We start from the raw sequence: 24851 nt of genomic DNA, 5'->3' as shown, positions 1-24851 counted from the left end.
GGTGACGTTTGGGCACAGACTGAAAAGTGCAGTTACTTGGAGGAAGAGCTCTCTGACATTCTAGACATCTGCAAGGCCCCTGAGGCAGGAATAGGCCTGGTGTTCTCCAGAATCACCAAGGAGGCTCATGTGGCTAGAGTAGAGAGAACGAAGTCTGGGTTGCAGGAAATGTCAGAAAGGCGATGAGAATGGGGGGAGGGAATCCTCCAGTAGGACTTTGAAGGCCATTATCAGGACCTTGAGTTTCTACTCTGAATGAACTATTTGCTAGCAGGGCACACCAGCCATACTGCTTAAAAGGAGCCATTTAGAAGACATCCCTTAACTCAAATACGGTGGCACGTAGAAAAGATATTGATAGCATAGGGTGCAGGACAAATCCCCTGCAGGAGACCAGGTGGATCCGCCCCTTGTTGCCTGTGAGTCTGTTCCTTTACCTGCCGAACATGTCTTGAGCACTGAGTCTGCCTTGGGGATTAGGAGGTGAACCCAGTGAGGTTCCAGTCCTCCTGGAGCTGAGCTGAGGAGGGAGAAAGGGTCACTAACCGGCAGCAACTCACTGCAGTGAGTTTTAAGAGAAAGATTTAAAAAATCCAGGTTATATGGAAGCCTAACTCAGGTGGGTTACCAGTGGTTTCGGGAACAACAGAGGAGAAGGAATGGGGCAGTTGAGGGATGCTTCCTGGAGAAAGTGACATTCGAGCTGTCGTTTAAGAAAGTGAATACGAATTGACCAAGCAAATACGAGAAAGGGGAGATTTCTACCGGGAACATGCATATGCAAAGACAGGTTGGCACGAGAGCACATGATGCATGTCTTCTAGTGTCCTGAGGCACCTGTGATCCTTTGGAGGGTGATAAGACAGAAACAACAAGCAGGGTTCATACACAAGAGCCATTTAATGCCCTGATAAGCTGGAATTTGAACCAAATGACATTAGACAAGGGTATGATGGAATCAAGACCATGAGGGCAGTGGGAAGGCTGACTTGGGAAGGCTCAGGAGCAAACCTGGGACACTGAGGAGACTGGCTCATGCAGAAACATGAGGGAGAAATGATGAAAGCTTGAAATAAGGCTGTGATTGGAGCAAGGGGCAGGCTCAGAAGAGATAAGGTGAGACATGCAGTAGATAGGACCAGATGACCTAGTGCATGGGGCAGGGAGGAGGCGAGATGCCAGGTTTCAGCCACTGGGTGCTCATCCTTGAAGATGAAGCGCTGGGTCGGGCACAGGTTGGAAGGTGAGGGGGTGGGCAGAAATGGTGAGTTCTGGGTATTCTAAACTTCCAGGTGTTTTGTAGGGAGTTAGAAATAAAGGTTTGGAGCTCAGGATCATATCCTAGGGAGGCTTAGATATTAGGAATTTCCAGCCCAAAGAAGTTTCAAGAAGACGGGAGCCCCAGTGAGGTTCAGTAGCTCTGCCATGGGCACAGAGAGATAAGATAGGGCCAAGAAAGATAAGGATGAAAAAAATGGGCAAATACCATTGGAAGCAAGAAGTGGGACAACAGGATAAATGGTGGCATCATTATTTCAGGTGCAGACAGAGAGTTGACAGGCATTGAGGGTGACAAAAGGAAGACACATGGGCTTTCTGTAGCACGTGATGCATGTGACTAATTTCTCCTTCCTTGAATTCTCACCTCCAATCAACTTTGTAAAGCCAAAATGACCATTTCCAGAAAACTACTTTCATGTCTAATATCACCTTCATCTTACTCGGAGGTTGAAGAAAATCTAAAATGTCCTACTAAAGTTTACAGATGATGACATTTCTTTTTTTTATTTTTTTTAAATTTTTTAATTTTTTTTTCAACGTTTATTTATTTTGGGGACAGAGAGAGACAGAGCATGAACGGAGGAGGGGCAGAGAGAGAGGGAGACACAGAATCGGAAACAGGCTCCAGGCTCTGAGCCATCAGCCCAGAGCCTGACGCGGGGCTCGAACTCACGGACCGCAAGATAGTGACCTGGCTGAAGTCGGACGCTTAACCGACTGCGCCACCCAGGCGCCCCGTGATGATGACATTTCTTATACTGAGTGCCATCTGGGCAGCTGGGTAGCAATAAGATGATTTTTTTTTTCCTTCCTACAGATAATCACTGATGGGGATAAAAATTTTTTTTATTTTTTTATTTTTGAGTGACAGTGTGCAAGCAAGCCAGGGAGGGAGAGAGGGAGAGAGGGAATCTGAAGCAGGCCCCACACTCAGTGCGGAGCCCTGTATGCGCCTCCGTCTCACGACCGTGAGATCATAACCTGAGCCGAAATCAAGAGTCGGATGCTTCACCACCTGAGCCACCCAGGTGCTCCTAATTGGTATAAAAGTTTTAAGGCAACTTTAATCCATCCCTCATGCCAGTTCACAGAAAATTATTTTATCCTATTGGTACAGGCGATCTTTTTAGCCAAAGAAGTCAAATTAATCCTCCTGTTTTAAAACACGCTTAAAGAAAATTTGGTGGAGAAAATCACGTCCACTATGTTTTGCCTCTCCTCGCTTCCATGACGCATTTACCGAAGGAGTGTTGTCTCCTCCAGTGCTTGCTGAGTTGTTGACGGCAGCGCCTTATAGAAAACCACAAATGAATTTCAGATTCCATCCACAAATCCAGGAATATGTTGGGAGCTAAAGAAGCAATGTTTGAAAGAAGCCACAAAACTTAAAAGAGATACAAATGACAGAGTTTCAAAGCGTTCTGCTCTGCAGTAGTTTAGCCTGAAGAAGTGGAAGGGATGTGGTTGAATTATTGTGTTCTGTGCAAAATAGTAATCCAGTTTTTTAAATGGAGAGTTTAGCGATATAGTGAAGAAACCATTTCTTTTTTAAGGAATATGGAAGAGATTTTTAAAAAAAAATTTTTTTTAACGTTTATTTATTTTTGAGACAGAGAGAGACAGAGCATGAACGGGGGAGGGTCAGAGAGAGGGAGGCACAGAATCTGAAACAGGCTCCAGGCTCTGAGCTGTCAGCACAGATCCTGACGCGGGGCTTGAACTCACGGACCGCGAGATCATGAGTCGTTCGCTCAACCGACTGAGCCACCCAGGCGCCCCTGAGAAATTTTGAGGTCTCTGGTGAAGTGGGTATGATCTAGAGAAGGCTATTTTCTGCGATGAGTTCAGGGTGGAAGTTTCCTGTGCCAGGATCACATTGAGTGGTTTACATGTTAGGAGCTGTGATCCCGCAGACAGGCAGGCGGGAAATAGGTAACTCTGTGGCAGTGTGCAAGCCTCCTGGCATTCCTGTGCCTCTGATCATTTGGGATCATAGGGTGGGTGGCAAGGATAGAAGAGAATCTAAAATGCCAGCATTTCCAAAGGACGATCTCAAAAGATTGTCTCTTGGGAAAGATGCTGTAAGCGTTTTGAGGGCAACACGTTGTTCAGCAGCCTCCTGCCTGCCTCCCACTGCAGGCATTTTAATTCACCAGATCAAGGTTTCTAGGAACTAATCACCATTACTAGGCTTCCTTTGCTTTGAGAGGTGTTAGGCAGTCTTTATTTACCATACTGTGTCCCTTGCAAGTGAACGCGTAACTTCTCCAAACGCTTTTGCTTTTCAGTTCCCAAGTACATGGTTGTCCTAGGAATGAGGTAAAAAGAAGAGAATACTAGGCGACTTCTCCGAGGAGGGAGAAAAAGTTCACTCTTGGGGGCATCTTAGAGCCTTCGTATCAACAAGCTCCTGTTCTTCTCCAAGTTCTGTAGGTGGTATATAGGGCATTGTGGCAACAACCAGGACATTTTCCCTCTACATCTGACTGCCTGTTTGGAACAGATCGTTTCTGGCTGAAGACTAGACTGTGGATACATGCATTCCAAGTCTATTTCCTTAGGAGCACCCTTCTGGTGTTCAATTTAGTCAAAACAAGTCAGAGAATGTGGTTTCAGTATCTGTTAGTTCAGGGTCCAATTACAAGAACAGAAGATGGCTGTGTCCACACCGTGGCCAAGCTCATCAGCAGGGGAGAGAAACCTGATTATCTTTCTCAATGGAGGATAGGACGTTACTGTGGGAATTCAAGGCAAGTAGAATCGGATTGGGATGGGGAGAGGTAAAAGGGAAATGAGAAGGGGCTATTTCAACTCTCTGCACGGAAGATATGCCGTTCTTTTCATTTGTTTTCTGTAAGAAGGACTCCGTCATGCCACAGAGCCTTAAATGAAGGTAGCTTGTGGTTCCACAGTGGCAGCCTTTCTGGAATATTTGGCCATCATTTGGCAGTCTGCTTTCTGTAGTGATGTCAGCTATAAAAAAACAAGAGGAGGAACCCTCTATTTTTCTCCTTGTCTTTATTATGCTAAACTTTCCCTCCTTAGTTAAGGTCTTTGTTTTTGTGCAAGTCAAGAAAACATAACCTTTCTCTTTATCTCCTTAGATTTTCTGAAGCAGGAGTGCAGTGGTTTCTCTCAAAACTCTTATCTCTTGGTTCCAGGGACAAGAACTCTTGCCAGTGATTAAGAAGGGTAACTTTACAACGAGGCTGATGTCAGTTAGAGTGACTTTACAGTTCTCTCCTCGGGGGGTTGGTTTTCCTCAAGACCAGGTCTGTCCAAGATATCCATAGTGGCCAGGAGTGCAACTCCAGCTTGGTTCGCCAACAGATTTTTCCCACCGTGGCACGTCTTTAGGCTAAAGGAAAATAAATGGTGCTGAGATGGAAATGTTTCCTTGTTTCACTTGTAATTTGATTTCCTCACAACTTTAGATGGGAAGAACATTGGCAAGAGCGGTAACCTCTTGAGAATCCTTCTTCCTTCCTTCCTTTCTGTTTTTTTTTTTTTAATACAATACTCAGCATTCGTGTGCCAGATGCGATCTGATCTCAGTCCTTTGCCCAGTTTTGATTCATTGAACCTGATAACGTGTACATATGTATTATCATTCTCTTTATTTTACTGATGAAGAAATTGAGGCACGGTGATGTAAAGTGTAAAGCTTGGAGTCAACCCAGGCAAATCTGGCCTCTTGAGACAGGCTGCCTCTTTAGCCATTAGCTGTTGCGACACGTGTCAGGGAAACCTCCTTGGAAAAGGCTGAAATAAAGGAGGAATAACTCCTAATGGTGGGTACAATTTAGTACTAAATATCTTCTCATTTCTATTATGATTTCTCGTTTGATGTAGAAGTTATTTAGTGCTCTTTCCCATCAGCCCAGAAACTGGGTAACAGCTCTCACTCTGGTGAAAGACAGAATGGAAATGAAATGGTGTATCATCTTAATGTCCTTAGAATCCACTTTTTCTTGCTAACTTCTAGAAAAACCAGTGTTGGCATGAAACCATGGCCGGAAGAAAAAGCCTTCTGAATAACAATGTGTGTCTCAGTTTAAATCCTGTTGCTCCACTTACTAGATGTTAGTTACCTCATGCAAGTGAGTTGACCTCTCAATGCCCCTGTTCCATGTGGGGGATACTAGCTCCTACCTCATAGGGTTGTTTGAACTAAATGAGTTAAAAATATGAAAAGTGTTATTGTGCCTCACATGTCGTAAGTGCTCAGTTAATATTATCTGTTCTAATAGTGGAGTTTGTAGCACATTTCAATATTATTTCACGTTACTTATGTTTTTACTGTAACCTAATTTAGGGAGAGATTTTTGATGTATTAAATAATAATTTGAGAACATTCCTGAGCTAGTTTTTGAGTCTAGAATAAAATAAACACAACTTAGCCAAAACTATCACAAACTTTCTATGTCTCAGCTGTCAGAAATTACTGCTTATTTAGTAGTGTTTTTAACATGGGACAGAATGAAAACAAATAAAATGGAACAGAAACATAGCAAGTGTTGGTGAGGATGTGAAGAAAAAAGAACCCCCATGCACTGTTGGTGGGAATGTACACTGGGGAAGCCACTGTGGAAAACAGTATAGAGGTTCCTCAAAAAATTAAAAATAGAATTCCCATATGATCCAGTAACTCCGGTACTGGGTATTTACCCAAAGAAAATGAAATCATGAATTTGAAAAATTTGAAAAAATACATGCTTCCCTATGTTTATTGCCGTGTTATTTACAATAGCCAAGATACGAAAGCAGCCCAAGTCTCCATCGACAGATGAATGGATCAAGAAGCTGTGGTATATACATATACAAGCAAATACTACTCAGCCATAAAAAAGAATGAGACCTTGACATTTGCAACAGCATGGACAGACCTAGAGGGTATTATGCTAAGTGAAATAAGTCAGTCAGAGCAAGACAGATACCCTATGATTTCACTCATGTGGAATTTAAGAAAACAAATGAACAAGCAACAAAGAAACAAACAAAAGACTCAAGTACAAAGAATAAACTGGTGGTTCCACCAGAGGGGAGTGGGTAGGGAGAATGGGTGAAATAAAGAGGATTAAGAGTACGCTTATCTTGATGAGCACTGAGTAATGTGTAGAATTGTTGAATCATTATAGTATACATCTGAAACAAATATAATGTGTTTGTGTATGTGAATTATACTTGAATTGTTAATTAAAAATTTTTTTAATAAAAATTTTATAAAGGGACTAAATTGCCATTCAGAAACAAAAACCAAACTTACAAGTGTATCCTGCATCTTACTGTCTCATAAAATGAGGAATTGAAACAAAGAAATCAGCATTTCATGTAGTCAGATCCTGAGGAGGAAGCAGTGCTCATTTAAGTACATGAAATTAAGCATTCTTTCCTTCTGGGGCACACAACATCTTAGTAACTTAGTCAAAAAGAGGTATGGTAAAACATAAAGTATGCTGCAAGGGCATGATGCCGAGCACACAGCACCAGAGGCTGGGCGCTGGCAATGACGTTCATGAAGTTCCTCCAATCTCCTGCATGTGCTTGGTCATTAGCTTTTCTCCCTTGGCTGTGTTACCCTGAGCATCAGTACTGGGGATTTCAGTCAAGCACTGTGGATGAAATGCCTGAAACACATCCTTTAGACTCTGAATTATCATCTTCGTTGTGATACCTTGAAAACTGGCCAGAAACTATGGATATCAACCATATAGTAGCTTAGAGTGGGGAATGAGAAGAGTATGGCAACTCTCTGATGGCCCAACGGGAGTGGTCCTCCTTCGGCTGGAAGAAAGGAGGGAGGAAGAAAGCACATCCTGTGCTCGTATTAAGCCTTGTGTAAAATCAACCATGGGATTTAACCCAAAGTGGGATTTCCACCTTTCTGGTACTCACTTCCTATTGTGCACATGGCCCGTCCTTAGATTTTCTGAATTCCAGAACTGTTTGGTGTAGGGAAGGGAATACGTGTATTGAATGAGCTGAGTTGCTTTTATCTTCAGGGAAGACAGGTAAGAGGAGACAGACACCACTTATTTCCCTTGAAAACTGTCTAGAGTAGCCGTCTCCAAACCATCAGTTAAAGACCATTTTTTGAGGGGCACCTGGCTGGCTTAGTCTGTTAAGTGTCCCACTTCAGCTCAGGTCATGATCTCCCAGGTTGTGAGTTGGAGCCCTACCTCAGGATCTGCGCTGACAGCTCAGAGCCTGCTTGGGATTCTGTCTCCTTCTCTGCCTCTCCCGTTTGTGCACGCGCTCGCCTCTCTCTTACTCTCAAAAAGAAAAAACATTTTAAAAACTTAAAGAATATGACAATTTCTTGAGTATGCACTCCCAACAAATTTAATGATATGTATTTAATGATATGTAACTATACTACTAGATATCCATACATATATTTAGTAATTATAAAAGTATATTAAATATTTTTAAAATAATTTAAAGGCAGTAAAGATGAAAAGACAACATTTTAAAATAACAACAGCTACCAATCATGGGGTTCTTATTATATGCCAGGCACTGTTCTGTTTTCCCCACAGTAACTCATTTATTGTCTTGCCAAGAGCAAAGACTTCATGTTCCCATTAGCTAATACCTCAAGGCAGAATTCATCATGAACAATAGCAAGTATAATTCCATATTTCATCTGTCTCTTTGAGCATGTCAGATACTTTTGATTAGAATGATGATTGCTGTTGTCAGATGTGACTAGATTTTCATTACTTGGGGTAAGATGTGCCAGCTGTGACATGTTCTTATTTGTCATGTTTTCCATCTGTTTCTATGCAGGAATTTTTTTAAAAACCTGTTGTCCACTTGGTGAGGGATGGTTTAGTTAAAAACTTAGTCATATAATGCACAAGACCACTCAGTTGGGGGCACACGTATCAAGCAATGAGTTACAATATGCCAAAGTCAGTGTATGCGTGAGGGCACCACTGTTCCATGCTTGAGACAGCACAAAGTTGTATGTACTTACACACCACGTGAGGGCGCCAGTGGCAGTCTCTAGGAGAAACACTGGCAAAGCTGAAGTTCTTCTCCAGCTTTAGGAGAAAACACATGAAAAAAATTATCATTTTCCTCTTACATGCTAGCTGAGCATTTTTTTAACTCCCCCTAAGCTTTGCGTGCTCCGTCGTGGGGTGGGGGTGGGGGGAGGGCTAAGAAAGGGCTTGTACACAGTTGGAGCCCCATGCAGGGAGTAAGAGTGGAGGGCCCTGGCATCTTCACACGGGTCCACATGTGTCAAGCCTCATTCCTTGGTTTTCTTTGTGTTTCCTGCCTCCCATCTCAGCCTTCTCTTAGGCTCCACAGGAAATGTCTGAGGTTTTGTCTAGAATCTCCCCTTTATTTGTGAGCATGCCATAAGCCGGCGGGGGGGGGGGGGGGGGGGGGCTTCTCCACCGCCTTCCAGATGACTCACAAAGGCTCTTTTGCCTGTGGTTCCTCAGAGTTGGGGTGCCGGTTTTGGGCACCCCTGATTAGCTGTCCTGTAATTATCCCTGACCCTGAATGGACGCAAGCTGCTTGTATCAGAAATTATGTCCGTAGCTGGCTCAGTAGCTACATTTCTATTTGGAGCAACCTTCTATTTGTTCAAAGGCCCAAGGAGCCCTTCCCAGTTAGAACTCATTAATGTAAGTTCTGGCCTTCTAGATGATCATGAAAATGGGGAAAAGGAAATAAGCAAATATTATAAAAATCGGTTTCTACAACTTTTGAAAAAGAAGGATGTAACACTGGGCCCACTTCAGTCCTGAAAGAGAAACTGTGAACTGTAAGCTCTCAATTGGTCACCTTCCGAAATCTTCCTTTGATTTGGCTATAGATCTATTCCCGAAGAGGGATTGGGAGTGTGTGTGTGTGTGTGTGTGTGTGTGTGTGTGTGTGTGTGTGTGTGTTGTAAATTACATACAAGACTTCTCTTAATTTTTTAAAGCTTATTTATTTTTGAAAGTGAGAGAGAGCACAAGCAGGGCAGGGACAGAGAGAGAGGGAGACAGAGAACCCAAAGCTTACAGCACAGAGATCGAGAGAGCTTGAATTCATGAACTGCGAGATCATGACCTGAGCTGAAATCAAGAGTTGACTGAGTAACTGACTGAGCCACCCAGGTGCTCCAAGACTAATTTATTCTTTTTTTTCCTTTTTGGGGGGGGGGGGGGGGAGGAGGTGCAGTAAATCAGAATGCAACTGGAAACTGCTTCAGAGTTATTCTTTTGTAAGATGTAAACGATTGCTGCAAAATTTAAGTGTGTGGTAAGTCAGGAAAGGGCTTGATATTGGTTTTCTTAAAGTGGAGCAAAAGCAAGATAGACATTTGTCATGATATTAGTAATTTTGAAACATATTGTGTCCAGAGCATGTTACTCTAAATTTGAGAGGGTTGATTTTTCAGATGTAGAACTTTGATCCTGGGCTGGTACCCCAGCAGCATTTTACGATACTACCAGAGATTAATGCTGGGCCACTTGTCAGAAGCTTTGGTAATCTTCTGGGGGTGATGGCCCAGGATGTGTACGCAATTACAAATAAGCAACAAAGTAAAATAGTGCTGAAGTGCTAAACGCTACAGAGTAACAGAAGCCAGGGAGATAATGGCACAAACTTGTATGTACGAGGAAATTGGAAAGATGACTTAATTTGGACTTTAAAGGACTGGGTTCCTATCGTGGCATTACCACATAGCAGGACAGTTACTTAACTGTGTCCTGCTTAAATCATAGGTAAAATGGGATAATGATGCCCGTTTTATGATGGTGTGGTGGAGATGAAACGTGGTGGGTAATCATTAGGTGTCCGTAGAACTTAGATTTCTCGCAGGGGAAGTAATTTAAGAAGAATAGAAGTAACGGAAGCTGATGAGCACCTCATCTGGCAGAGTTGAAAGTAAGGAGCTAAAGTGTGCAGCTTTGTCTCCCTGGTTACAGGGACTCTTACTGCTCCCTGCCTGCACATATGCCCCCAGGCCACTTAATAGTGCCAACTAGTTACTATTCTAGTTTTGTTTGTTCTTGTATATGCTGGACACTGCTATACATCTTATTATTTTAAAAAGTATATGGGGGCGCCTGGGTGTCTTAGTCCGTTAGGCATCCAACTTCGGCTCAGGTCACGGTCTCACGGTTTGTGAGTTCGAGCCCCGTGTCCGGCTCTGTGCTGACGACTCGGAGCCTAGAGCCTGCTTCAGATTCGGGGTCTCCCTTTCTCTCTGCCCCTCCCCTGCTCATGCTCTGACTCTCTCTCCCTCTCAAAAATAAACATTAAAAAGGTTAAATGTATAATTAACCTTTGGTGTGTAGTTTCAGAATTTGAACACATGTATAGATTCAGGTAAGCATCACCACAATGAGGGTACAAAATTCCCATCACTGCAGATCACTTCCTCACATTATCTCTTTATAGTCTCTTTCCCCCTCGCATACCCCGTGACTGTCTGCACATTTAATACATACTATCCACTCCTGTGGCACCACACACTTCCCCTTCTAGCACACTTGTGATGACCTGGTCACGTTCTAGACTGTTAGCCTCAAAAGTTTGGGAACCATGGCCTTCTTCTGTGCTACGTCCCCAGTGCTCAGCATAAGCCCAGCACCTAGGAGAGGAGACTCTGAGACATGTATTATGAATGAATCCTTACTGTGTCCTAGTTTCATCTTGTTCTTTAAATAAGGAAACTGGTGAGAGGAGTTAAGAAATGTGCCCAAAATCACATGGTAGTAAATTCCAGAACCCAGGTTTGTCTTGATTTAAAGTCTGTGCTCTTTCCGTGCTAAGACATATCACAGGAGATAGGATTTGTTTGTATTCGCTCCTTTGAAAGTGCTTATAAATTACCCAGCTTTCAAAATGATTCTGCTGGGGCACCTGGGTGGCTCAGTCAGTTAAGCGTTTGATTTGGCTCAGGTCATGATCTCTCGGTTTGTGAGTCTGAGCCCTGCATCGGGTCTGTGCTGACAGCTCAGAGGCTGGAGCCTGCTTGGGATTGCGTGTCTCCCTCTCTCTCTGCCCCTCCCCTGCTCATGCTCTCTCAAAAATAAATAAACATTAAAAAAAATTTTAAATAACAGTAACTTTCAAAGTTAAAAAATAATAATCGTGATACGTTGGTATACTGACACCAGTGACAGAGTTACCTATGGACCCTTAGATCGTGTAAAACTCAAAATCCTGTGTATGTACCATATAAAGTCAAAATGTTACTGTCTGAGCTGATACCAAACTGGAGAGAGAGTCCTTGCTTGTAAAGTGACCAAGCATGTGGGGGGTGTGGTGGTGATGGAGTGGGTGCAGAGGACGTTGAAAGGAGCTGTGGCCTTGCCTTCCCTTCCCTTCCTCTTCTGGTACCTTTGCTTGAGTCAGGCAGGTGGAGAACACAGCTCTGCCTGTTCCTACCAGCATGCCTTACTAGCAGTAGTGGGTTGGACATCCCAGCAGGGCACAGGAGCTGAAGAAAGTGTGTGGTTTTCAACAGTTCAACCCTCTGCGGAGAGGAATACGGTGCAACTTTGTTTGCTTGTTTGTTTTTCCTTTGGGGGAAAACAAAAAGCCTCCATGGCTTAGAAGATAATTACATGCGTGTGTGTTTCAACCTGGTCCTGTAGGGCGATGGGGCTCAGTGAGTCAGGTACAGCCAGAGAGAGCAGTGTCTTTTCCCTTTGGTTTCCCTGGCAGACCTGTGAGATTCCCAGGGCCTAGGGCTAGGCTGCCTAGATCAGGACCACTGTCAAGGAGCAAGGGAGGGCATTGGAGAGGGAGTAGCAACCAGATCATGTGGGGCCCATAAGCCATGTGAGCCTCTAGGAGACCCAGGGCACTGGGGAGTCGTTGAAGGTTCTATTCTGTGCAGTGACGAAACAGAGATGTATTTGCAGTTAAATTGAAGATTTTGAGACATTTTAAAGACACCGTGTTCACACTACTGTGATCTTGCAGACCTCCCCTGTAGATTCACCCCTGATGTTCACGTAGGCCCTCGATGCTGGTGTGACATTTAGGAATTGTTCTTTCCTCAAGGTTCTCAGATCAGACTTTATGCACCAAACCATACATTCCTACCTGATGGCATTTGATGGCATTGTTGTGAATGAAGAAGAGGGTGAGGGTGAAGGGGGTCCTTGTATCCTTTTCAAAATAAATGCATGGCACATCCTGTCTGATCGTGCCACTTTCAAAAGTAGATCTGTATCCTCTGTTATGATCTTGATTCCATTCCAAACACCGTACAGCCCATTGCAGCCTCATCCTGATCTTTGCAATGTCTTGTGAAATCATTAGTCTCCTCTCCAGGCCCATTGATTCCTCCTCTCTGCCCTCTTTGCCTCAGGACAGTTCTCTGTGAGCCTCTCTAATGCTTCCGTCTTGCAGTGCACTGTAGAAGGCCATGGGACTGGCACCTCTTAAGCCTGCTGTCACCTTGCTCCTCGGTACAGAGGCATTTCAGATTGAAGCTCCTTGGTCTGCCCTGACTCCAGAATCCCACCCCAACCTGACCAAGCCCTCAAGGTCGGTCTTAATCAGGCCGCTGTCCACATGGGCCACATAGAGTCCCCTTTTCACCTGCGTTGCCTGACCATTGCTCCCTTTTTCCAGAATATTCTTTTAGTTTATCACTGCTCAAGCAGGTGATCAGACAGACATGCACAGTTTGATGAATGCTGTGGTAGGGTTGGGCCCAGGATGCAGTGGGAGCTTCCTGGAGGAGGTGATACTTAAGATGAGGACTAAGAGATAGGTGGGGGTCAGGCAAAGGTTGGAGTGGGGTTACTCCCCATCCCCAGTGCCCTCTCTCATTCCTTGTCAGCCGTCCTGATCTCGGCAGCCTAGATCTTGGGCCCTGGGAATCTCACAGGTGCACCAAGGAAACTACTGTGGTTTGTGATGAGCTGCAAATGCCATGGCTTGGTGGGTGGGATTTGGAGTGACAGAACGGGAAGAGAGAGACATCAGGGATGGCACCCTGGGCGCTCCTAGACTGGAGGAGGAGGTTAGGCTGGCTAAAGAAATATGGTCAGATACTGTGTTTTAGAAAAAAATAACTGGTTACAGCTCAGGTTGCAGAGGGTAGAAGCAGATCATAGCGGCAGGTGTTCATTAGAGCAAGTGTTCCCTCTGGGGTGGGAAGTGTGTGTGTTGGGGGGGGGGGGTTCAGCTTAGCATAGCACAGGGGTTGATGGCTCAGAGTGGGGAGCCTGCTCCCAGCTGCTTTCCTTAATAGGTGGGAACTTCAAACAGTTACACTCTCTGTCCTCCTTTTTCCCTCTCTATAAAATGGGAATAATAACCATACCTCCTAGAGTAGCTACTCATAGGATGGATTGTGGTAGGATTAAGTGAGCTAATATCTGTAAAGCATTTAGAATATTGCCTGCCATGTAAGGTTTGTTAAAAGATGGGAAGGGTTCTCTAGCCCTGTAACTCGATGTTTCTGGGACTGTATGGTCTCTGAGGCTTTCAGAGCTGACTTGGCATCTAGAGTATGTGGGGAGGGCCTGCTTTGTGGTTGTAGTTTCCCAAATAACATATCGCTTGCTCTAAGTTTCCTGCCATAGAAGGACACTGAGGATTTTGAAATCTCTTGATGAACTTGGTTTTACCTAGTTCAAAGGCTTTCAAAATGGTTTTTTTTTATTTAAAAAATTTTTTAATGTTTTTATTTATTTCTGAGACAGCATGAATGGGGAAGGGTCAGAGAGAGAGGGAGACACAGAATCTGAAACAGGCTCCAGGCTCTGAGCTGTCAGCACAGAGCCCAACGCGGAGCTCGAACTCACAGACCGCGAGATCATGACCTGAGCCAAAGTCAGATGCTTAACCGAGACACCCAGGTGCCCCTTTCAAAATGGCTTTTTTAAAAAATGTTTGTTTTTTAGAGAGAGAGAGAGGGAGGGAGGGAGAGGATCTGAAGCAGGTTCTACTGACAGCATCCAGCTCGATGCAGGGCTTGAACTCATGAACCGTGAGGTCATGACCTGAGCCAAAGTGGTCTGGTTAACCAACTGAGCCACCCAGGCGCTCCTCAAAAATGGTTTTAAATAGTTGAAGTCTTTTGTCCCAAATCTTTTGCAAAACCCTGATGTTTACAACTGATAAATCTGTGTTGCTCTGGTTGAATTAATAGAGGACTAATCAGTTAAACACCCACTTAACTTCCTCTTCCCTAAGATCCCACTTAAGAACCAAGAAACACAGTTTGGATGCTGCGGGTCTGGTCAGTTCAGGGAGATGTAACTGACTCATGCAAGATCACATGGAGACCTGATGACAGATGTGAGACCAGGGTGAGGGTTTCCTGACTGTTGAGTGGCCCCCTCTCTATTAGACCAGGGGTTCTCAGTTCTGACCTGTCTTTAGAATCCCCTGGGGAGCTTTATAAAAGTTCAGTGGTAGGGGCCCGCCTTCAGAGATACTGGTCCTAGGTTAGTGCCTGCATCAAGGGCTAGATTTATTCCGTCTTTAGCAAGAAATAAACTCTTGGTGGAAAAAATATGTCTTACAAGTTTTAGCTGTGCAAATTATTAATTGCATTTTAAAAATGAGCTGTACCAGAGTTTCTACAACTGTTCTTGAAAGCAGGGTGTCGAGTGCTTCTGGGCCCTGCTTTAGAAAAGCCCCGAATCAGGGTTTCTCTTGACTTGCTTAAAAATTGCCCAGATATGTGTCAACTGGTTGCTGTTGCAACGCCTTCAGAATGCTTTGCCTTGTTGAAGGAAGTGGCTGGATTACTTGTCAGAAATATTTCATAGTTGCTTTTTAAAAATGGTAGTAGCATTGGGGCCCCTGGGCAGCTCAGTTGGCTAAGCGTCCGACTTTGGCTCAGGTCATGATTTCACAGTTCATGGGTTCGAGCCCCGTGTCCGGCTCTGTGCTGACAGTTCAGAGCCTGGAGCCTGCTTCAGGTTCTGTGTCTCCATCTCTCTCTGCCCCTCCCCAGCTCACTGTCTGTCTCTCTCAAAAATAAATATGAAAAAAAGTAGCATCATTATTTCACGGGGTTTGATCTTCTTTGATTCAAATTATGACTCTAGAAACATGATTTGTTGGGTGTAACAGAATCTGTACCCAGACACGGACACAGTCATTCCTATTTCATCCCTCACTGGCTCCAGCCACAGCTTCCTTAAAGATGTTTGCTGAGTTTCCATTTGAATTGGTTGCAGAAGGACTTTGTGTGCGTGTTTTTCCCAGGCAGCCTCGGGACCTTTGGAGAATTAGATGCGATAAGCAAGAAATCCTTTTCTTTTGCCACTTTTCCCTAGGTGTGAGGATATAATATGGCAATATGTACTTTACTAATGCAGCAGATGATGAGAGCTAGTGGGGAGTTTAATAACTGCTATCATTGAGAAGTAATGATGAGCATAAACAATAATCCAGGATGTGTGGAATGACCGTGCATTATTTCTATTGGTGACCAGTCACAGGAACTGCTCACCCCGCAGTGCTTTGTTGCCTCGCACTCATAATAAGAGGAAATGCTACATTGCAGAGGCTTGTGAAAATATAGATTCATAGACTGACTCCATTCTAGCTACAGATGCCCTAAATTAAGAACATTTTCCAAGGGGTTCAGTTTTATTCTTGGTAGATAGCCATTTCGCCTACTTGTAATTCTGTGTGCGTGCGTGTGTGTGTGTGTGTGTGTGTGTGTGTGTACGTGCACCCGCCTTCCTTATCTCACACTCCTCCTTCCTGCCACCCATGCCCCAACTCCCAGGATACTAGATAACACATACATCCTTTCACCTCTGTGTTCCCAGCTCCTGTTACAGAAACGAGCAACCGCGGCTTATCAAAATGTCACGAAGCCCACATGACACAGAGCCCAGAAGGCAGCCTGTTCAGGGCCTGTGCACCATCCCAAGCGAGACCCCAAGGGCTCGGGCTCCTTTAGACTTCCTGTCCCCCCACACTGAGCTACAGCCTTCAGCCGTTGTTGCAAGAGGGTTATTCTGCCTCCCGGTGTTGCTTCTGTGACCCAGGCAGGAAGAAAGGTGGAGGGGTGAGGCAAAAGGTCAGGCCACTTGAGTCGTCCCTTTCATCGGGAAAATAATAGCTTTCCCAGAAGCTCCACCCAGGAGGCTTCCACTCATAGTTCACTGGACAGACAGCACAGGGTCATACAGGCACACTGAGCTGCAAGGGAGTCTGGGCTGGTGAGGAGCTATAGCAAATACATGGCTGCCCCAGATAGAATCCATAGCGAGGAAGAAGGGAGAGTAGACACCAGGTGAGCATATACCAGAGGCAGCCACGTGACCTCAGCCTCCTGGTATTTTCCTCGACTGGCTGCCATATCAGCTCTCACTCCGTCCACATTCTTCTTGGCCTGACTTCTTCCCCCGCTCCCCCAGTTCCCATGGATCTGTACTTCTTGAATATTGGACTTTTAGAGTTAGCAGGGGCACTGGACTCTTCTAGGGGAGCTTCTCAAGTTGGTGAAGAACAGAAGGTCAGAAAATGACTTCCCCAAGACCATACTGTTCTGGTAGTGGTAGAAGTGACACATGAGTGAGATGTATTACTTAGTTGCTCACATGGCATAAATTACCCTTTAACCTTGCTAAATCCCCACTCCCTGTAAGGTAGCTATCACCTGCCCTTATTAGGCAACCATGGCCCAAGGATGGTAAGTGACAGGGATGGAGTGACACAGCCAGTGACCTTGCTCTGTCTCCCACTCCCACTGATTGGCATTGAAGATGCCATGAGAACTCAGATCTTGGAATCCTGATGTCCTTGTTCTTTCTACTGCCCTCTGAGTGGGAGTCTCCTTCCTCTGTTGTATGGTGCTTTGAGTCATTCATTAGTTGTTACTGCTTGAATTTGAATGCCTTTTTTAGGGTGGTGTTCACCTTCTACTGACATCCTCACTCTCACTCTCCTAATCCTCACAGCACAGCTTGAGTGATCTTTTAGAAACATAAATCAAGTGTGTCATCCCAAGCTCGGTCGATGACTTTTTGTTACTCTTAGGCTAAAGTCAAGGTCCTTCATGTGTCCTGGAAGGACTGAGTGGTCTAGCTGCCATGTCCCTGTCTGGCCTCATGTCTTTCCCCACCCCTTTCCTGCTTCTTTCCTCTATTCAGCCACATGGCCATGGTTCAGTCTCCTCTCGCTCTTCATGCACCTTCCTCCCACAAGGGCTTGGCACCTGTTCTTTCTACTACCTGGTGGTCTCTCCTCTCATTATCTTGTGAACTTCCAAACAGTTCTTAGCCTAGCCCTCATGTCCCCAGGAAGCCTCCTCCAAAGTGCCCCTCTGCAAGCTGGCCTCATAGCACCAATATCCAGAATTGGGATCTTATGTTTGTTTGGGTGATTATTTGATCAGTATCTGTCTTCCCCACTGGATTATGAAGATCAGCCCATGTCTATACCTCTTGCAGCCAAGTTTTTCCTCAATATCCACTCTGTGCCTGTCACATAGGGACACTCAGTATTTGTTGACTAAAAAACAACTATTTTATCTCAGCACATGGCACAGAATTGAATGAAGGCAAAATTTAAAGGGCACCATGGAATAATGGCATATGTCACCATAACTATACAGTATCTTCCAGCACTGTTCCAGGATAGACCAAAAGAACTTTATTGAATTGCTTTAGCTTGAAAAATGATTCAACATTGCTGTGGTACAGATAAGCTTAGTAGTCACAAGTAGTCACAATAAAACCCTACCTGTTTTATTCCCTATGCATCTTACCTATTGAATAAATTAAGCTCTTATTTTTCTATAAGATTTTTTAAAGTTTATTTTGAGAGACAGCATGAGTGGGGGAGGGGCAGAGAGAGAGAATCCCAAGCCAACTCCATGCTGTCAGTGCAGAGCCCAATATGGGGCTGGAACTCAGGAGCTATGAGATCACGACCTGAGCCGAAACCAAGAGTCTGCTGCTTTACTGACTGATCTTACAGTTAAGATCTTAGGTACACGTAATTCAAACACGGTTCTTAAAAACGTTCATCTGAAATGGTCTAGAAATAACTCAGACTAAATCCATGGTACATGAGCGACCATGAGGAACGCGTAGCTTTGGGGTAGGGAGAGGAAACAAAGATGCTGTGTACCAGCTGGGAAACTGAGGGAGGCAGGAAATAAGGAGATTTGAATTGGCTGCATCTTAGACTCCGTGTCTAAGGAAGAAAACATGTTCTAAAAATATAGGATGTAGACCAAAGAAGATGGGGCAAAATTATCTGAGAGTGAAAAGGCTCTAAAGGGGAAAAACGGGTCTACTTATTTCCCCTTGAAGAACCTGCAAAAAGAACTGCACTTTCTCCGGAGCCTCGAGGCCAAGGTTGCTCTGGGGTTGCGAAGAGAGGTGAGGCTTACGGGTTAAAGCTGGACTCCTCAAGACTTCCCTCTTGGCGTGGAGTTCTCTCTCAAACCCCTGCGCATCCGATTAAAGTGGATCTTGCCCCAGAGTGGTAACCGAGCTTGCCTGGAAGCCCGGCCTCTCCCCCAGGCCGAGAGGCAGGAACCCCTTCACCCCTTGGGCGGCGGGTAGCGGCAGTGACAAGTCCGGGACCACTTCCCTGAGTACCGTTGCCATGTTTCGACCCCCCACCGTCGGCCAACCCAAGACAGAGGACCGAGGTGACGCGCTGAGTGCCAGGCCTTGCCGCACCAGTGTGAGCCTGGGGCGGTGGCCACTGCCGTTCTCACTCCCTGTCGCCTCCCTCCCCCAGGAATCAGAGGGCGTTTCCTGTCACTACTGGTCGCTGTTTGACGGTCACGCGGGGTCTGGGGCTGCCGTGGTGGCCTCCCGCCTGCTGCAGCACCACGTCACGGAGCAGCTGCAGGACATCGTGGAGATCCTGAAGAACTCGGCGGTCCTGCCGCCCACCTGCCTGGGCGAGGAGCCCGAGAGCACGCCCGCCAACAGCCGGACTCTGACCCGCGCAGCCTCGCTCCGCGGAGGCGTGGGGGCCCCGGGCTCCCCCAGCACCCCGCCCACGCGCTTCTTTACGGAGAAGAAGATTCCGCACGAGTGCCTGGTCATCGGGGCTCTTGAAAGTGCGTTCAAGGAAATGGTAGGTATCGCGGAGGGGCCCGGGGCGGCAGGGGGCGGGGGTGGAGGGAGAGAGAGAATCCCAAGCCTTCAACCAAAGCCTTGTTTCTTGGAAGCTTCCCCACGACGGGTCTCTGACCTGTCCTCTTGTTGTGGGACGCCGCTTGGGTCTTCTCCGTTCGATACTCCATTCCCATCAGAGGTTTGGCACAAGGACAGAGATCCTCGCATTGAGTGCTGGCAAAAATGAGAACGATGGAAGGAGGGATAGTGTACGAGCTAACAGGCTTTTTAATTGTACCTTACGATTGCTTCTCTTTCTGCAGACTCCCTGATGCCAGCTGGTGGTACAATGCCACTTAACTGAAATGTGAGCCTGGTTGCTGTCTTACACATGTGTAGGAATCACAGGTGTTTGGGGAAACAGCTTTTAGTAAAGGGCTCCAAAGTACCTTTCTTGTACCAATCTGATCAGAGGACAGTTCTTTTACCGTGATGGGCCATGTGGTTCTTAATGCTTAAAAAAAAAAAAAAAAGGAACTGCTGGAGGGGAATCAGGGGGTCATTATCTGAGAATTGCGTGTTTTCCTGGGGAACATGGATTGTTTGTACATTTAAATTGGGACGTGTCTGATCAAAGAGTTCAGCCCCCTTCCCTCCCAGCCTCCGTTCTGGGAACACACAAAGGGAGAGTGCGCAGCTGCTCTCACAGTGTCCCTTGTTGTCCCTCCGCCTGGTGAGGGGCCACCCCTCGGTGCCACCCCCTTCCCTTTCTGAGCTCACTTTCTGCTGAGGCCGTTATTGTGGCTCCAGAGATTTTTCTTTCCTGAGCAACAGCCTGCGTGCAAGTAAAGAGCAAGGAATATTGAGAGATGTTCTAAAGACGGGAGTAGAGCGAGTGTGCCGTATTATCCTAAAACCCCGGAGAGTCAAGTGATGACCAGCTGTTCAGTGAAGCAGGAACAGGTTAGGAGCAGCTCCGCAGAACGGAGCATGTGACACAGCACAGTCCAGGATCAGTCTGTGTGCGAAGGAGGGGAGAAACGTAAATAATGTTGCACAGCACCACCCATCTGATTTGTTTACAAGGCAAAATGCTTCCTGTCTTCGCACCTCATGTTTGCACCCTGTCCTCACTTTAACCCGTCCCTTCTTTGGTCAGCGCGCATCTCTCCTTGTCGTGTAGATGTTTACCCTTTGATTAGCAGGTGGCTTAAAATGCATCTCTTTGTCAGGAGTGTCTGGTAGCCTTTGATCCCAAGAAAATCACCAGGAAGCTGGAAAAGACTATTCAGGGAAAAAGGAATCAAGGTAGTAAAATTGACGCCTACGCGGCTCTGTATAAAATCTCCCTCACCAGCTGTCACAGAAGCTGTCTAGAGACCTCGATGTTCAGAACGCTAAATATTTAATTGAGGTAAAAAAATGTGACAGTAGGTTACTCTCCTAATGGGAGGAAAAAAAATCTGCTTACGTGACAGAAGTGAAAAACAAAGAGAAACGTAGGGTTTTTCATTTCCTTCTGTAATTGCTTATGCCATGGGGCATCTTTTACTTGCAACTGCTGTATTCCCACTTCTGTCCACTAGAGGCCAATGTCACTTTGAGGCAGGCCTCCTCACTGGTCTCCAGCTGTTTCTGCCCATTAATGCCTCAAGGGTACTAGTAACCACTCTCCTGGAAATGAGAGGGTCATTCAGAAAAATACTTAGTCAAGGGCCTCATTCTTGTCTTTTAAATTTTTTCTGCTTTTAACTAGCCAGTTAAATTGCCTGCAATTTTTACCCTGGAAGCTTCGTTGTCGGCAAAAGATCATTTCACTTTCCCATGTCATTCAGTCAATAAATGAGTGATCAGAACTAACTCTATGCCAGGCCTAACTGGGAAAAGAGCACTGAACAAACTAGGCAAAGACAAGTGTTAGATGAGCAAAATAGAAGTGGGAAGGGCCTTGAGTGGAGAAATGCAGGGTGAACTAGGGGCCCTATAAAGAGATGAAGTGAAGGGGTCCCTTGGGGCAGTAATGCTGGGGATGGGGGCGAGGAGGAGTAATGCAGACAGAACGCAGGAGGCCGGTTCCAGGGAAACTACATCAGAGAACCCACATGGGCCTAAGGCAACGAGCTGATGTCAAGGGTAGGAATGATGGATGTAAGGTGAATTGGAGAGGTGGTCGGGAACCTACCTGTGGAGGCCCCGGTGCACCACGTTATGAAATTTTGGCTTTAAGCCATATCTGTTTTTCGGTTCCTCCCAGCATGCAGCTTCCTCTTCACACTTCAGTTTTTGTCATATTGTCTCTCTAGTCGCCAGTATGCCAGAGGCCTACCTGGACTTTGCCCCACCTGCTTCACCTATTAAATGAGAAGACTCATCGTTCCTTGGTTCGCAGGGTGCTTGGTAGGGTTGGCCCTACCTTCTGTTCAGCTAGGGGCTGAGCCAGTTAATGTCGGTTGGCCCAGAATAAGTATTAATATACTGTCCCCTTTTAGTCTCAAAAGCATCCCTGCTTGGATAATGTCTTATGTTTACCCTAATTAGAGATACTCTTGTTTTTTCTTTGCTTCATCAGGGACTTGAGGAAAAATGGACTCTAGTATCATAGAAACGTGCCTGACTTAAACATTAAGTTCCTTGCGGTGAGCTTCAGAACCCACACAGAAATTATACAGTGTACCTTCAATTTAATGGCCTGGAAGGCCATTGCCAACTTGTATAAAATACTTGTTCCCTTGTCCCTTTTCAATATTACATTTTTAATGTCTTATTATTTTGTTTGTTTATATTTAATTTTCGAGAGAGGGAGACAAAGAATCCCAGGCAGGCTCTGTGCTCTGAGTACAGAGCCCGACCCGGGACTCCATCTCACGCACGGTGAGATCATGACCTGAGCTGAAATCAAGAGTCAGATGTTTGACTGACTGAGCCACCAGGTACCCCTCAACAGGATATTTTTGAGAGTCCGTGTTTGAGGGCAAACTGGTTTTTCTGAAGTGCCCAACGTGCAGCTGATTTCCTTATCTCGTTGGCCTGGCCTTGGTGGATTCTCCTCTGGCCTTGCAGAGTGGAGCACGCTGGGAATTTCCCAGCCATTCCTAAATTTTTCCCTCACGGTAGCCAGCTACTTTCTAGCTTTCCTAGTTCTCAGTATCCTTAAGGTATTTCAGGTTCTGTGCTGTTCTGATCCTCTGTAATAGAAAGAGTCGGTATTAAATAAGATTCAATTATTTCAGCTTTGTGGCTCTCTTACTTTCCCTCACACTTTTCATCCCTAAAAATTCCCCAAGCCCAGCATCTCAGCCTCACATTTGCCTTGCTGACGACACCTTTGCAGCTACCCTTCCTGAGATTCAGAAGTAACTTGCAATATCTTTACAGGCACAGCTTGCCTTTCACTTGGGGTTTTGCTTTATTTACAGCAGCTCAGCAACATAGAATCAAAGATCTTCGGTCTTTCTCTCTCTCTCTCTCTCTCTCTCTCTCTGCATTGTCCTTCTCAATTAGTAGTATTTATTGAGCTTCTATTTTATAGCTAGCATTCTTCTAGACACCATGGGAGTCTAGAAATAAAAGGTTAGACTATATGTCTGGGGGCATTTGTAGCCCCACATTATATGCATATAGAGATATAGAACATCTCATTTATTTTGATGCTCTAAGTAACATTAAGTGGGTTCGTGACATGTTGATACCGATCTGAAAGAGAGGGTCAGGTAAAAGATTTAGAAACCCCAAGCCAGAAGAATAAATAGTACTTCTTTAGAGGAAAACGTAGGTCCTCGTTCCAAAATACAGACTACCAGAAGTGAAAGATACGTTCTGAACAACTATCGTCTCGATAACAGTTTCATCAAATACTATAAGCTTCTTTGAGGGCACTGCTTTTCCTTTCCTCTTTGATCCTCTGGTTGCCTGACGCAGCATGCGGCTTGTGGTGAAGGTGACCTCTGACCCCTGGCCTCTAATACTTACTGTGCCTGCCTGCTGAGGCACGTTTACCCTTTGGCCCCCTTATTGTATCTCATCTTGGATTTTTCTTCACACTGAGAAGGCTGTGTAGTCCATTCTTCCTGTGTCCACTATGGAAAAATGAACCATGGTTCCCTTCTAAAGGACCAGAATCTCAGGAACTTTCTGACTGACTTCAATTCTGCTTCCCCACAGCGCTTTGTAACGATGCCTCCTTGAACAGCTGACATTTGCCACCGATTGTGTTTAGGCTGTTGCTGGGCCCAGGATGATGGATGAGGATAAGATAAGTTCTTTTAGATCCTGGGGTCAGTCTTCTTGCTTCCGTAGCCTCCCCAAACAGGACTGCATGGCCAGCCTTTCAGACTCATGAGGGGAATCACTTCCATTGTTGGTGGAGTTGTAGGAGACCACTGCTCTCCTAAGTCAGCAGAGATGAGCCTTTTAGCCTGCCAGCTATAGAATTTGAGCTCTGGACAAAGGCAGGAGGAATTTCAAAAATTCTGTCCTCTTTCCTTTTCAGTGCCGGTATAGAAGTTTGGTTGTTAGGAAGGAAGAAAATGGCAATATTTTTGTTGTAGAACTACCATACATCCTCCTGTCACTGAGTTAATGATTGGAAATAGCACTCAGCTTGGATTTATTGGTAAAAACCTCATTTCACTATTGTGAAAAAGAGGATAAATGCAAAGCTTATTTATAATTTATAAATCCTAGTGTTTTCAAATATTAGCATATTCATCGTAAGTTATGGACCTGCTTTCTTAAACACATGTCTTTCTGTGTTTGATAAGCTAGAGTTTTGTTTTGTCTTTGTTTTGGTAGAACAGGAAGTTCATCCTAGAAGGATTGAGCATGTGATTCCACAAACAGCCAGCAGATGGCAATATGAGGCAGTATTGGTTTTTTCCTTCCTCATTGCCTGGCTGACAGATTGGCTTGTTCCCAGAATAAATCAAAATCAGACCCAGATACTAAAACCATGCAGAATCTTATTATTTGTGACTGACACTATTAGCAATGTGCTCAGAGCCGTGTTTTAACCCATCTATGGGGAGCTGCCAAGTCCTGTTGAAACTACCCAACACTCGCTCCCTTCTGTTGTCTCATGTTGCTGTCCTTTTGCAACCTGAAATTGGTAGGAAACAAAGAATGATCCTGAAGCTGCATCATCCCTGGGACTTTCAAACCAAATTATAACCATCCCGAGCAATATATTTTCTTTCTTGCGGTTCTTTCCTGCTGAATTAGTCTCATTTCACACATCTCTGCTATTTCCCTTCATTGCCAGTATCCTTCCTTGAAACAAAAAGAAAATTAAATCCCAAGTCTTTAAAAATTGGATCCGTTCTTATGATTTAGAGACAAATCTGGCTTAAACGTAGTATTTAGACAGACACACAACACAGGATAAATCAGTCCTACTAAACAGAAGGGACTGTTTGAGCCATCTTGAGCAGTCTGCAGGACCCTTGACTGAGCAGGTAAAACAGTTATCTTGTTAATTGAATATTATGAGTGTGTAGATTGGTCTTTTAGATTACACTGGAAAAGGAACGATAGTATATGCATGTGTTTTGC

The 24851-nt window shown here is 45.1% G+C and overlaps 1 protein-coding gene across 3 annotated transcripts in view; it reads left to right on the top strand.

Moving 5' to 3' along the window:
• The window catches only part of PPM1H (protein phosphatase, Mg2+/Mn2+ dependent 1H), a 261881-nt gene that overhangs the window by 108572 nt on the left and 128458 nt on the right, over positions 1–24851 (top strand). For all 3 annotated transcript variants that reach the window (XM_043564781.1, XM_043564780.1, XM_043564783.1), the window contains exon 3: positions 18979–19323. In XM_043564781.1, the coding sequence (XP_043420716.1) occupies positions 18979–19323 (345 nt within the window). The remainder of the gene's footprint in view (positions 1–18978; positions 19324–24851) is intronic.

The sequence above is a fragment of the Prionailurus bengalensis genome, chromosome B4 (assembly GCF_016509475.1).
Source record: "Prionailurus bengalensis isolate Pbe53 chromosome B4, Fcat_Pben_1.1_paternal_pri, whole genome shotgun sequence".
NCBI classification, from domain to species: Eukaryota; Metazoa; Chordata; class Mammalia; order Carnivora; family Felidae; genus Prionailurus; species Prionailurus bengalensis.
Note: the sequence above shows the minus strand (reverse complement) of the source record. Positions and strands in the feature narration are given on the sequence as shown.